Source organism: Pygoscelis adeliae, unplaced genomic scaffold (assembly GCF_000699105.1).
Source record: "Pygoscelis adeliae isolate BGI_AS28 unplaced genomic scaffold, ASM69910v1 Scaffold448, whole genome shotgun sequence".
Lineage (NCBI taxonomy): Eukaryota > Metazoa > Chordata > Aves > Sphenisciformes > Spheniscidae > Pygoscelis > Pygoscelis adeliae.
The window spans coordinates 82244-95144 of NW_008825288.1; the positions used below are offsets into that span (position 1 = coordinate 82244).

The 12901-nt window shown below is 44.8% G+C and overlaps 2 protein-coding genes across 4 annotated transcripts in view; one reads left to right on the top strand and one right to left on the bottom strand.

Annotated features, from left to right (window-relative positions):
• The first annotated feature begins 643 nt into the window (after positions 1–643).
• On the top strand, positions 644–11521 carry EPB42 (erythrocyte membrane protein band 4.2). 3 transcript variants are annotated; one of them, XM_009329902.1, is made up of 13 exons: positions 644–1374; positions 3297–3482; positions 4184–4414; positions 5019–5137; positions 5883–6005; positions 6409–6586; positions 6969–7107; positions 7481–7584; positions 7901–8143; positions 8989–9309; positions 9618–9778; positions 10214–10347; positions 10518–11321. In XM_009329902.1, the coding sequence occupies exons 1-13, from the start codon at positions 1365–1367 to the stop codon at positions 10519–10521; spliced, it is 1953 nt and encodes a 650-aa protein (XP_009328177.1). In that variant the 5' UTR covers positions 644–1364; the 3' UTR covers positions 10522–11321. The 3 variants fall into 3 exon arrangements, with proteins under 3 accessions (XP_009328177.1, XP_009328175.1, XP_009328176.1); XM_009329900.1 differs by having other exon boundaries at positions 647–1374; positions 11258–11521; XM_009329901.1 differs by having other exon boundaries at positions 647–1374; positions 4205–4414; positions 11258–11521.
• Positions 11522–11999: 478 nt separating this feature from the next.
• Positions 12000–12901, bottom strand: part of CCNDBP1 (cyclin D-type binding-protein 1) — a 6385-nt gene continuing 5483 nt past the window's right edge. Inside the window, exons 9-10 of the mRNA XM_009329913.1 lie at positions 12788–12834; positions 12000–12404 (exon numbers count right to left, since the gene is read on the bottom strand). Coding sequence (XP_009328188.1) covers positions 12296–12404; positions 12788–12834 — 156 coding nt within the window. The 3' untranslated portion in view covers positions 12000–12295. The remainder of the gene's footprint in view (positions 12405–12787; positions 12835–12901) is intronic.

Consider the following 12901-nt stretch of genomic DNA (forward strand, 5'->3'; position numbering starts at 1 on the left):
GGTTGCCCAGAGAGGTTGCGGAGTCTCCATCCTTGGAGATACTCAAAAGCTGTCTGGACATGCTCCTGTGCAAGCAGCTCCAGGCGGCCCTGCTTGAGCAGTGGGTTGGACAAGATGACCTCCAGAGGTCCCTTCCAACCTCAGCCATTCTGCGACTCTCTGAAGGTGAATCTATACAATTAAGGCTATGCTGTAAATGACTAAAACGAAGAGAGTTTGTATTTAGCTTAAATGATGCTTATAAGCAAGCAATTGTGAAGTTTAATATGCAAATACTAAGAAAAACACCAAGCTTACTGGACTGTATTGTGCAGCAGCTATCTAGTATAAACCCAAATCTCATTCTGGAATGGCTACAACTACCTCTGAATGCATCACTGCTTATGTAAGATACAGGACCCTTTTTCCTATTGAATATGTGCCTACACTGATCTCTAGTTGCTATTTTATGGCCTAGTCATTCAATATCTTCAGATTCCTCTACAACTTTTCCAAAGCTGCCTCCCTCATCTTTACTACTCAGAATAACTGAGCAAGCTTTGCCACCTCATGTCTTTTTATCAGCTTCTCAAATTATTCATGAATTTGTGGAAGATCATAGATTTCTGCAAAACTACTGGTGACTGACACCACAGTGAAAACTGTTTATTTCTGTCTTATTTCCTGTCTTTTGACCAATTATTTATCAATGCAGTGACCTTCCTTTTATACTACAGCAACTTTAAGAATGTATTTAGTCCAAGTCTCCAGTGTGGTATTTTTAAATAGTCTGCATTATGCTACAGAAATTCTACTATTTTTAGTTGTTGCTTTTAGCAAGTTTCCTCATTTTGAAGTGGTTTCACTTTTTTGAATTAGGCACAATGGCAATGGATGTATTGACTTTTTTTTTTTTTAACTCCTTGAAGGGTTTAGGATCTAAGTAGCTTAGCATCAATGTGGGAGAGCAGCTCTTCAACATTTACATTTGAAGTGCATTCTGTGCATTTTTTAAAGCCAAGTTAAGATTTGCATTTCCTACTCTGGGGTCCCTAATGCACAGCTCTTTGAAGAAATTGTCACTGGCTGTCTTTAAAGGCCTCACATCCTGCTGTGGAATTTAACATCATCTGTAGGTAGGAAAAGTCACCCCTTTCTGTGGGTCTCTTTAGTGTGGTCTGAGAGATAAGAGAGTCCTCAACTTCTGCACAACAGGCCAGCACGATAAGCTCAAGGAGACGTGGCAACATCACGTCCCACCCTGTATAAAGAAATTGAGCAAACAACTTTGCAAGTGGATAATTTTTAAAGAAAGCTGAAGGAAGGAGCCATTGCCCACCAGAACAAGCAGGAGCTGAAGACTTTCACGGTACAGGGAACTAGACATGGGCCAAGGTAAGCAAAAATCACTTTGGTTAGTCCCAAGCATTTGCCAGTTTTCTGTCAGGAAAAGCAACTGTCCCTGCTCCAAGACAGTGTTCATGAGGCTTGTAGAAGAGGTGAGCTTCTTACAGGGCAGGAGCCAAGAAAGTGCTCTAAAGGCTAAGGGAGTTCAGTTTGCACGGAGGACTGCACAAAAGGGGACAGCAAACAAAAGCTCGTATCAATGCCTAAGAGGAGTTTGAGAGAAGCAGTAAGAGGCAGCTAAGGCAGACATGTGAGAGTTTGGAAGTAAAGGCAAGAGAGTTATCCTTAACATAGGGGATGGGGAGCAGGGGGAGGGGGGAGGTAAGCCAGACTACAAAACTAAAGCAGAGATGACTGTTTTAGTCACTTGAGCAAGGAGAGGATCCAGGTTCCAAGCAACCTTGAAGAAAGTGACAGTAAGATCCATGAAAAGGAGAGGGAGCCAGACTGCATATGACTCACCAGTCTACAAGATAGCCAGAACAGACATCTTCATCACAGAGAAGAAAATATATGAGGTCAGAGCTGGCTCTCTAAAGCTTAAACTGGTGCAGGGCTGTGAACTGGGACAGCTGTAAAGGGATTTGAAAGCCAGACCAGAATCGTTCACTGAAAACAATGCCTGATAAAATTCATACGGGAAAAAAGAAACAAAGCACACAATCCAGTGAGACTCCCACAACAAACACAGAAGGGACAACAGCAATGGGAGAAGAAAGGTATCAATGCAGAGGACAAGGCAAGTTAGACATAAGGAAAGAGCAGACCAGTGAAAACTGCAAAGAGTAGTAGTTGTGACTTTAGCACAGGAGCGATGGCTTTAGATAGCAGGGGAATGCTCTGTGGATTTTTTTTTTTTTTAGCTGGAACAAAGGGAGGAGCCTGGGTCAGCAAGGGGAGGTAGGTGACAGGATGTGTCATATAAGGGGCAGCAGTTACAACCCACAGGTTCAAGGATCTTAGTGGTGAGTTGGGAGCTGAAGAGATACGTGAGGTCAGGATCATCCCAAGGCTGAGACAAACCAGGGTGTTACCTGCTTCTCAGCAAGAAGTCTGGAAAGATTCACACCACCACCAAAACCAGAAGAAAAACACAAGTACATGATCACAGCACAGCCATTGAGCACTGAATTGGGTGCTTGTAATTGTGACAATTTTTTCTTCTTCTGGTGCTGGACAGAAGCATGCATGATGTGTATAATGCATGCGTAGGAGACAGGAGGAGGAGGAGCTCTTCTGTCTCCTGCAGCTCTGGGTGTGAGATTGCCAAGTAATGCGGTACAAAGAAGGAACAACGGGTGTTTGATTTCCTGTGATCCAGCATAGTTCCAGGACTATACAGCCACATTGCATTCAAACCAGCAGTGAAGTTTGCACCAGTTGCTGGTCTTTGGTGCATATCAGACATACATAGTGCAGTAACTGCTGGAAAAGCTTGCACCCATCTTGCAAGTGGGGTGTAATAGCTTGTCTCCTGTGCACAATTTCGACCACATATCGATGTGGAGAGATGCTGCTTTGAGTGCCATCGGTGCCCTTGAGTACACAGAATAAGACTCCAAATGTAGTCACAGTGCATGCTCAGTGCTAACCATAACATCTGTATCATTTGAATGCTCAGGTCTGTTCCATGTCCTTTCCTGGGCAGGAAGGAGCTTTTGCATAATCACTTGGTTCACTTAATGATTCCAAGGTATAAGCAAAGGCAGCTCATTAGCCACTTGACACAAGAACAACCAAGCTCAGAGTGAAGGCCCTTACAGTTACTGGGCAGCAAGTCTCAAAGGCAGGGGGGCACTGTCTGAGTGGAGGAACGTATGATCAGCTGTTTGTGCCTCAGGATGTGGCCCAGGGCCAGACTGCGGGTAGCTCACAGCCCCAAACTCATGCTGTATCTTCTCACACTACAGGTCTGAGCATCAAAAAATGTGATTTCAAGATCACAATGAACAACAATAACCACCACACAGAAGAAATCAGCACTGAAAGGCTTATGGTGAGGCGGGGGCAGCCATTCACTATCACTGTGAGCTTCTCAGCTCCAATACACAGCTACCTGCAGCAGCTGAAGAGGACCTTCCTCATAGTACAGACAGGTAACATCATTACCATACCTATCGGAGCTCTGGTCCTCCACCCACCTGAAGAACAGAGCTGGTGGCAAAAGCCACCTTCAGAGCTGGACAGAGGTGCCCACATGTAGAAGTGAGGCCAGTGAACTGTTTATCTAAGGCAGCGTAGGGTCTCCTGCTGCTGGGACTGCAGGGTCAAAACTAGATCTCTTTCCAGAAGAGACTCTGCAGCACAATAACCAATGCAGGTTCACTACTCTATGACTTGAAAGTACTCACGGGATCTCTCCTCTCTCTCCTGGCTTTTGGTTTAGGAATGTTCAAACTTAGCTAGCCTGTTACAGGTGTTTTCTGTTACAGAGTGTTTTCTAGTGAGACACCTGAGAAAGGCAGCAGCATTCAGGCCCAGCTTGTTTTACCATAATCTGAGCATTTGGCTGTGACTTTTGTTACAAAACACTGAATCCCAGGAGCACCAGGTCTGCACCATTCTGTCTGTTCCTGGTTTCTACAAATCTATGAAATACACATCCCACTTTCAAACATAGAGGCCTGAGTGCAATACTAACCTTAGGAAGATTCACCAGGCATTAAGCTGCTAAAGGGGCAAGACTCTCTCACAAGAAAGGAGAGCTATAGCTCCAGATATAGACAAGGTCCCTGCAATCTGCATGGGGTGAGGATGCATGTCTGGAATAGACACAACCAGATCTCTTTGGCTGCAGGATCACATCCTTCCAAAGCAGATGGAACCCAGACTGAATTTCCCATCTCCAGCCTGGGAGACCAGAAGCAGTGGAGCGCAGCACTGGAAGAACAGGACCCATGCTTCTGGACCATCTGTGTGAACACGCCTGCCAATGCTCCCATTGGCCAGTATGCTCTGCTTTTACATGCCTCCAAGTCTTACCATCTCCTGGGCAACTTCACCCTTCTCTTTAATCCCTGGTGCCAAGGTATGTGGTCAGAAACAGAAAGGCAGGCTGGGATCAGTCACTTCACAAAAACAGCTCTTGAGCTCTGGCACTCTGCCTCCATGGAGTTTGAAGCTGACTCACCTAGTGTTCCCCGCCACTCCTGCCCTGCTCCTCACAGCACCTTAGGAAGGAGGTAGGGGCTAATAAAAGCTCAAAGTTGCCTGCCTCAGCACTTCTGCCTTGTTCCTGGAGTACTCCACTGCCAGAGCCCTGTTCTCCTGCTAAAGGAAAAATATTTGATAAAGTGTTTCCTATAATGAAGATTTTAAGATGAGTCAAGATTATAATTGGTCTGATTAAGGCCACTGTATCTTTCTTAGGAATAGAGAAGTCAACAGCCAGGAGAGTAAAAGAGCTAGCTAGTGCAATCGCCTAAGTCTGGAGGAACTTTTTGAACAAGGAAACAGAGATGACAGTGAAATTCTTTCCTGTCTGATTCAGAATCTGTGGTATTTTTCCAGGGTAGAATGCCAGGGACTGCCAAAGTCCCTGCAGTGCAGTGGAGTCTGCTGGTGTGAGAAAGATGCAAGTGCATCTGAGACCACGAATGCTTTTTTCCTGATGCTTTTTTCCTCTAATCTAGATGATGAGGTGTTCTTGGCTAATGAGGCACAGCGGCAGGAGTACATTTTAAACCAAGAGGGTGTCATCTACTGGGGGACTGAAAACGCAGTCCTAACACAACCCTGGGACTTCAGCCAGGTAAGCAAGAGGTCCAATATGTCTGTGCTCTTTTACAGCCACCAGCAGAGGAAGGATGCGTATCTCCTGTGTGTACAGGACGCTATCCATTTCCATACTGTGGCTTTGATGAAAGAACTTGCTCTCTGCACTCACTGTCTTTGTCTAAGACTGTGCAGGAGAACAGGGACCTGTGTATGAAGTCCCACAACCCAGTATATGGAATTTTAGCTACCTTCTCAGGCTGTTCTCTATGAAGAAATGCATTGATCTATATCTGGGCTTTGTGTGCCTTCCTTTCATCAACAGATATAAAAGCATTTAACAGAGCTTACTAATACTGTCTCTATTTTACAGGTAAAGTGAGGACAAGTAGATCTTCCGATTTGCCCAAGGCCATCTGACACAGCCAGTGATTAGAATGTGATTTTATTCCACTTTAGTGCCACCAGATCACAAAAGTACCTCTGTGCCAACCCAGAAAAGCATCAATTTCCCTCAATCAGGGGATGCAGTATCATGCTAATGCATTTCCCACCTTGCTTCAATAAGTCTGTAGGTCTGCCTTTAGCGTGTTGTGCTCCTCCTCCAAATCTCTGCCTGGAGCTCTCCTCCTCCAAATCTCTGCCTGGAGCTCTCCTCCACAGCCCACTTATATAAGACTATCAGCAGAAAGGGAGAAATAATCTGCAGAGTAACAAACCTTTGCAGGGACTCCAGAAAATGTTCAGGCCAAATTTCCTGAAATGATGTGTTGTTATTTCAGTTTGAGGAGGATATTGTTGACATCTGCTTCACATTGCTGGATGTAGGTGAACGCCATCAACGAGACAAGGATCGCACTCAGCGCAAGAACCCTATTCACATCTGCCGCACAGTTGCTGCCATGGTAAGGAGAGCAGACAGCAGCCCTGACCCTAGCAGAGAACACCCAAATGCAGAGCAAAGGCTAGCATCTTCTCAATCCCAGTTTATGGCAACCTGCTGACCAAAGAGGAAGCCTGCCCAGGGCTGTTCCAAACAACACCTCCTGCCTGTCTGCAGCCCTTCCTGATATTCCTGCAGCGGACAAGTAGTGCTGCAGCAGTTTCCTAGCAGTGACAGTACACTTACTGAATAAATCTCAGGGGAGGCTGCTGGCACCTGTTCTGCTCAGCCATGACCTTCATGCTTTACACAAAAAATCCTTTTGGTTTCATCTGCCTTGGGAGTAGCTTCATCAAACAGGATGAGGTGTACCTACCAAAGAGAGGCAATTCCTTAATCCATCTTTCTCTCCTCCTTCCCTGCAGCTGAACTGCGATAAGTTTAGAGGAATCCTGACAGAATGTGGGACCGGGCAATACTGTAACGGGACACCCCCTTCCAAGTGGCTGGGAAGCAGCCCCATCCTCCGGCAGTGGGTTGCAATGCAGTGCAAGCCTGTCCGCTATGGGCAGTGCTGGGTGTTAGCTGCAGTCATGTGTTCAGGTACAGTAGTGGTTCAAAGACTTTTGTGTTGAGCAAAGCCTTATTTGGTCTGTAGAACCCCTAGTATATGCCTAAATTCCTGGATTAACACAGATCCCAGTAACATAACCTTTAATCTTTAGGTGAGAGGCAGATCCTCAGAATTTCCTCATCAACATTCAGCATCGCTAGCTTTGAGATAAAAGAGTATCAGTACACACCATTCACTGAACGCACCTATGATAGCTTATTTCCTGAGGGGGCAATGCCTCTTGCAAAGTCCAAACAGCAGACCTGGTGCCATTCCTAATAGGCCTAACATCAGAAAAGGCTCTACATCTATCAGCAGAGGTACCCTTAGGGCAGGATGCACAACTGATTCACAGCTCTTTCTTCTGCACAGTTCTGAGGTGCCTGGGAATTCCTACCAGAGTGGTCACAGGCTTTACGTGGGCTCACAACACTAACAGCAGCCTGAGTGTGGATGAGTATTATGATGAAGATGGGACACTGCTTACACAAGACAAGAGTGCCCGTGTCTGGTAAGAAAACATGGCAAGAATTTGAGACGATACCTGGATCTAGGAAGTGATGGGGGGGGGGAGAAAGAGGTAAACAGGTGCAGGGAGGTGGATAGGAGACAGCTCAGCCGAGATCCTGTCTACATGACCTGTTCTTGAGAAATTGCCGCAACCCAAACTGAAGAGTGCCCTATTACTAGGGCCCACAAAAGGAAGAATGATAGCCTGGTCCAGCTGGAGAAACTCCACTTGTGTCAAAAACCATGGTCTCTGCTCTCTTCAACATGCACTGAGCTCTCTCAAAGGAGCATTACTTGGCTGTGATTTGGCTAAAATTTTACTGTACCTCAGGGCTCAGTCCCTTGGTATAAGCACATGATGTTGTCTCTTGCAGGACCTTCCACGTTTGGAATGAATGCTGGATGGCTCGAGCGGACTTGCTACCAGAGTACAGCGGGTGGCAGGCACTGGATGCCACCTGCCAGGAAAAAAGCAAAGGTAAGACATCAAAGATGGGCTTGGGGGCGGGGGGAGTGGAGCGGAGAGCAAATAAAGCAGTTCAATATTCCTCCCTTCCCCAACTTCCAATGGAAAGATGCAAAAAGACAGGGACTCACCCTGTTGACATTAAGCACAAAATCATCATTCATGTTTGGTTTGTGCAGCTTGTGTAGCTCTAAGAGCTCTGTCACAGCACTGCTCCGTAATGTCCTCCTCAACTAGATTCTTCACCACTCCCAGTATAGGTCTAAACTAGGTATGGGTCTAGTTGGTAAAGCATCTGAATCTTAACTGGGCCACATTTTCTCTTCAGGTCCATCCTTCTGTGGGCCAGCCCCTGTTCAAGCCATCAAGGAAGGGGACACAGAAGTTGATTATGATGTCTGCTACTTCTTTGCTGCCATCAATGCTAAGTGTCAGGTCTGGATACAAAAAGCAGATGACACCCTCAAGCCAGCTCTTGGTGGCACAAAGTACACTGGCAACAACATCAGCACCAAGAGTGTGGGCAGTGAACGCTGTGAGGATATCACACACAACTACAAGTATCCTGAAGGTAAAGGGTAGGCAAGTGCCTGAGCACATTCCCTGCCAGTGTTACAAGTGAAGAGTAAAGGACTACAGAGCAGAGCCATACCAGAGCATTAGGGTCATCCACTTCTCACTACTTCTCCTTCCTGAATGGCACAAGAACACCTTACTCTTGCTGTCTGCAGAATCAAAGCACATGCCATACCCCAGATGTCATCCTGCTTAATTACATTAACCAGCTCTCTAGAAGGCCAGGCCTTTCTTCACCAGGCACTTTCCTGTCTGGAAAACCTTCTTTCCTGATTTCTGTTACCTGTACACTCTGTACATTCACCTCCCATTACCCCTGTAATATATATAGATATATTTCAGACTCCAGCTGTCTGAAAAGGACTGTTGTGCTCCCAGATATTGTCTAAATCCCTCCCTCAAAAAGTAGCTCCCCCTTCAGAATCTATTACTGGGTACTGTTTCCCTGACCCAACCTTATCGTCTCATCTTAGCCTATGGCATGTTGTCTCCTTGGCTGCAGTCCATCACAAAAGAATATAGTACTGTGCCCTAGCTACAGCTACAGTTAAAGAGGCAACTGCCTCTTTTACTCTGACAGATGTTAGCACCAAGGTGCTTTAAAAACTATGACAAATCCTTCCAAGTAGATGTATCTTTCAGGTACATCCAATGAATGTCCTGTCAGCTGAAATTCTCAAACTGCTCCAACCAGAAGCACAACAGGATATCTCTCTGTGCTCTTAGAAACAGTTATCTACAGTACTGCCAGGATAATTCAACGCCACCCTTCTGCATTTACTGCTTCACACTAGTAAACAGGAAAGAATACTAAAATATGTGCTCCCTTTTTTGTGACAGGTTCTCTTCAGGAAAAAGAAGTACTTGACAAAGCCTACAGAAAGATAAAGGAACTTGAGACAACCAGTAGCAGGAGTGAAACACAGTCTAGCTCCATTCCTACTGCCCTTGAAGAGCCAGTTAACCTTTTCATCCACCTCCAGTCAAAGAGTTCTCTGCTACTGGGACAAGATATTCTGCTTTCCATTGCAGTGTTTAACCACAGTGGTAGAGAAAAGGCTACTCATCTGGTAGTGGGGGCCCAGTCTCTCCACTACAATGGTGTGCCCATTACCCAACTTTGGAAGGAAGAGTTTCATTTTATCCTCAAAAGCAATGAAGGTAAGGACTCCACTGGGTGCATGGCTAGAAAAGTATATCTAGTCCTCTCACTTGGGGAAAAATGCACTTAGCCCTAAGTTTACAAAAGGTTGCCTGAATAGCTGATTGTAGGTGATTGAAATAAAACACTTTGGCGACATCACCTTAGAGATTTTGAATCTGCAAATCCAGTTGGGATCACTTAAGCTTTTAAATGCTGCAGCTTTTAGTATAATGTTGGGCACTAAACACTCCTAGGTGCCATGCAGGCTAAAACCAGACTGTACTCATCTGCATTGTCATCTGTATTTCACCACTCTGTATTCCAGCTAACAACCTGCAGGTCTTTGTGCCTTACTCACGGTACAGAAAAGAGTTGGGAGAGAACCATCTGCTTAGGCTGACTGCCATGCTGAGAGATGAGGACTCCTTTTACATATACTTTGCACAGGAAGAGATCAGCATTTGTCATCCCCCCCTCACTATTGAGGTTAGATTGGTCTATTATTCTGTTACTGCAGTAGTGAGAAAACAGCTTTCATAGTCATAAGCAGCAAAAAAATTCTGCTGGATTGAGTGGCTCTCCTCATGCTGTGTTCTTTCACAGCACTGAGACATCAGTTTGGGAAAGGTAAGTTGTGCCACACTGTTGCATACAGTACTGCCACTTCTACCTTGTCTATGTGTGAGCATAAGGAAATCCTGGTGACTCCTAACTCACTCACCAGTCTGGAAATCAGAGGCTGCAGAAGGAAACTACAGCAGCAGACTGTAGTTGAGAAGAAAGTAAGCTAGACTTTGCCTCTTCTGGCAACTGGCAGCTCAGGCTGAGACCTCTGGCACCAAAAAAATCATTTATCTCCCTTTAATCATAGAAGAATCTCTTTCCTTCTCTCAGTTTCAGCTCATTTCCTTCTTTCAACAGTTTCCAGAAAATATGGTACAGTATCAGCCAAGCACAGCAAAGATCAGCCTCCTGAACCCTCTCACCGAACCCTTGGAGAAGTGTGTGATAATGGTTGCAGGGCGAGGGCTCATTTATAGACAAAGGAAGTACAGGTAAGTGCAAACTGATTGATCTAAGAATGGTAAATAGAAAAAGAGACACAATACAAGCTAGAGAAACCCTTGCACAGGAAAGGCTGTCCTCCAAAATAAGCAGGCACCAACATGGCAGGAAGAGACTGCTACAGCGTGAAAGCCCCAGGCATCCCGTCCTTTATTTACAGATAATACAGAAGATTTTCACACTGAAAAGGAAAAAAGCCAGATAACAGAACTTTCAACAGATGTGTAATACATAAGTTGAAGCCAGTATGACATTTGTGTGAAAGCTTCAACCCCAAAGGCCTAGGCAGCAGAAGGAAAGTCCTCTGTCAACAAAAAGAGTAACAAGAGAAGTACCACAAGACTTAGGCAGAAATAGACATTAAATAAGACAACAGTTATAGGTCACAGAAATTATTTGCTGTTGAGAAATCAATTGCTTTTTAGCTAGCCACTTGAACATCCGTAAGTGGGGTAAAACTATACTGTTTGTGACCTATCTTTCCACCCATTACCCACTGTCAGCAATAAAGACAGTCCCTGTGTACAATTTTAACAGTGTCTTTCCCTTCCCTACTAAAGAACCAGGCAAACCTGACTTAGCCAAGAGTTATGCAAAAAAGCATGCTTTCCTTCACATGAAAAAAAAATCCAACCCATTTCTGTCAAGAAGCTGCATTAGGACAAAGTAACCTTAGATGCCTCCGTGGGGAGTTCTACACTCCTGTCACATATCCCTCCCAAACTATTGTCAGATCACAATTCCATTGTGGTAGTTTAGATAACTGCTAGCTGCCTTCTATTTTTTTTTCTTTCCTTTTTTTGGCACCACACTCCTGTCTAGCAAATGCACCTCCTGGGCCCCTTGGAACTAGAAATACAAAGAGGTACGCTTCCTGTATAATCCCTTTTTGCCTTTCAGGCTGGGCTCTGTGCAACCTAAAAGCATTCAACAGCTGCAAATCCCATTCACCCCCACCCAAGCAGGGCCCAGAAGACTCACTGCACATCTTACCTGCCTTCAACTCCAGAACCTGAAGAGCTACAAAACTATCGACATTGCAGCTGCCTGATGCCCAACTTAGAACAGGTCCTGCTGTCCTGTTTAAGAAAGAGTGATCGTGATCTGTGCCCTGAACTTAGGCAAGCATAGATGTTAACAGTTTAATTAAAGTTATATTTAAAACCATGTCTGATTTTGATTATTTGTACAAACTCAACTCTCTCCCATCTGCCACTATGCCCACTCTCCAGTTTTGTAAGTTGAACCTTACTGTGACAAAGATGGGCTAAATGCTCAAGCAGATGCTGCATTTCTCACCATGCGTATGTGCTGAACCCACCACTGCTTAGTCATTTTTCCCTACCCGTGGCAAAAAAGGATATCCTAGAACTTTAAAGTGATGATAGATGTAGCATTTCTCTAGATATATACTCTTATCCCCCTACAGATCCTTGATGTTGGTAAAGTAGTAAATAATATTTTCTACTGCTTTCTGAGGAAATAGAGAAGAGAAAGATACTTCACTCTTCCCTAAGGCTAGACAGGAAATAGCAGCAGTGCTGCATATTTTTTAACGGTTCATTGGGCTGCTTGCAAAAGAAGCAAGACCCTTTCCTTCTGTATATATCCTCTGCCACCTGAAAACAGATAAAGCCACTCATGCAAATCTAGCAATATTTTATTGTTCTTTGAACCCCATAGTAGTTGTAATGTCTGAAGAATGGGGCACATTCACAGCATTAAGATGCAGCACTGCACCATCCCAGGAATCCAAGCAAAATGACACCTTCTGCAATGGCAAAGAGCAACTTCCTGGGAAAGTTTTACCAAGTGGCAGTAAAATTCTCTCCTAAAAACATCGTTCTCATCATTCTCCCGCTAGCTGGAGAACAGCAAGATTCACTGGAAAAGCATATGCCAGAGCCAGTGGCAGCAACATATGTAGACATGGAAGAGCTAAAGTTGACCCTGTGTGAAGTTCTTGATTTTGTTCATGTTGTGATCTACTGCACCAGATAGAAACTGCACCCAGCCTTCCTCTGATGGTGGACATACATGGCTTGTCCTGCAAAAGTGGAGGAAATTCATTAGGAAAGCCTCCTGGGTGTCTTACACCTATGCATCCAGACAACACGTGTATTGTGAAGTGCTGAATTACCACAGCATTAAAACAGGACTGCTATAGCTCCAGAGTGCTTTGAGCAAGGAAGAACCCACATCCAAGTCTCTAGTCCCAAACCTTAACACATATATGTGTGTCTTCAGTGGGAACCACTTTCATCCCAACCATCCTTTTCTTACTCCCATCCCTTTGTGGCTGGATATCACAATTATTCCAAAATGCCAGCATTTACTGTTCAGAAATGAGTTCATCTTTGACAGGAGGCAGAAAGATATCAACCTTCTTAGCAGGGAACACACACTTCTAAAACTGTAACTCATACTCACTTGGTAATCTCTAAGACTTTCTTTAATACCGAGGCCAACTTAGCAGCCTAGAAAGAAACAAAAAGGAAATAAAGTAAGCCAAACACGGAAAAAAAGGGGCTCAGCAGTACTGGT

Excerpts from the sequence above, each read along its gene's own strand:
- EPB42 (XM_009329900.1), top strand. Across the intron at positions 6,587-6,968 it reads AGCTGCAGTCATGTGTTCAG|TTCTGAGGTGCCTGGGAATT; the intron begins GTACAGTAGTGG and ends TCTTCTGCACAG. Across the intron at positions 9,779-10,213 it reads ATCCCCCCCTCACTATTGAG|TTTCCAGAAAATATGGTACA; the intron begins GTTAGATTGGTC and ends TTCTTTCAACAG.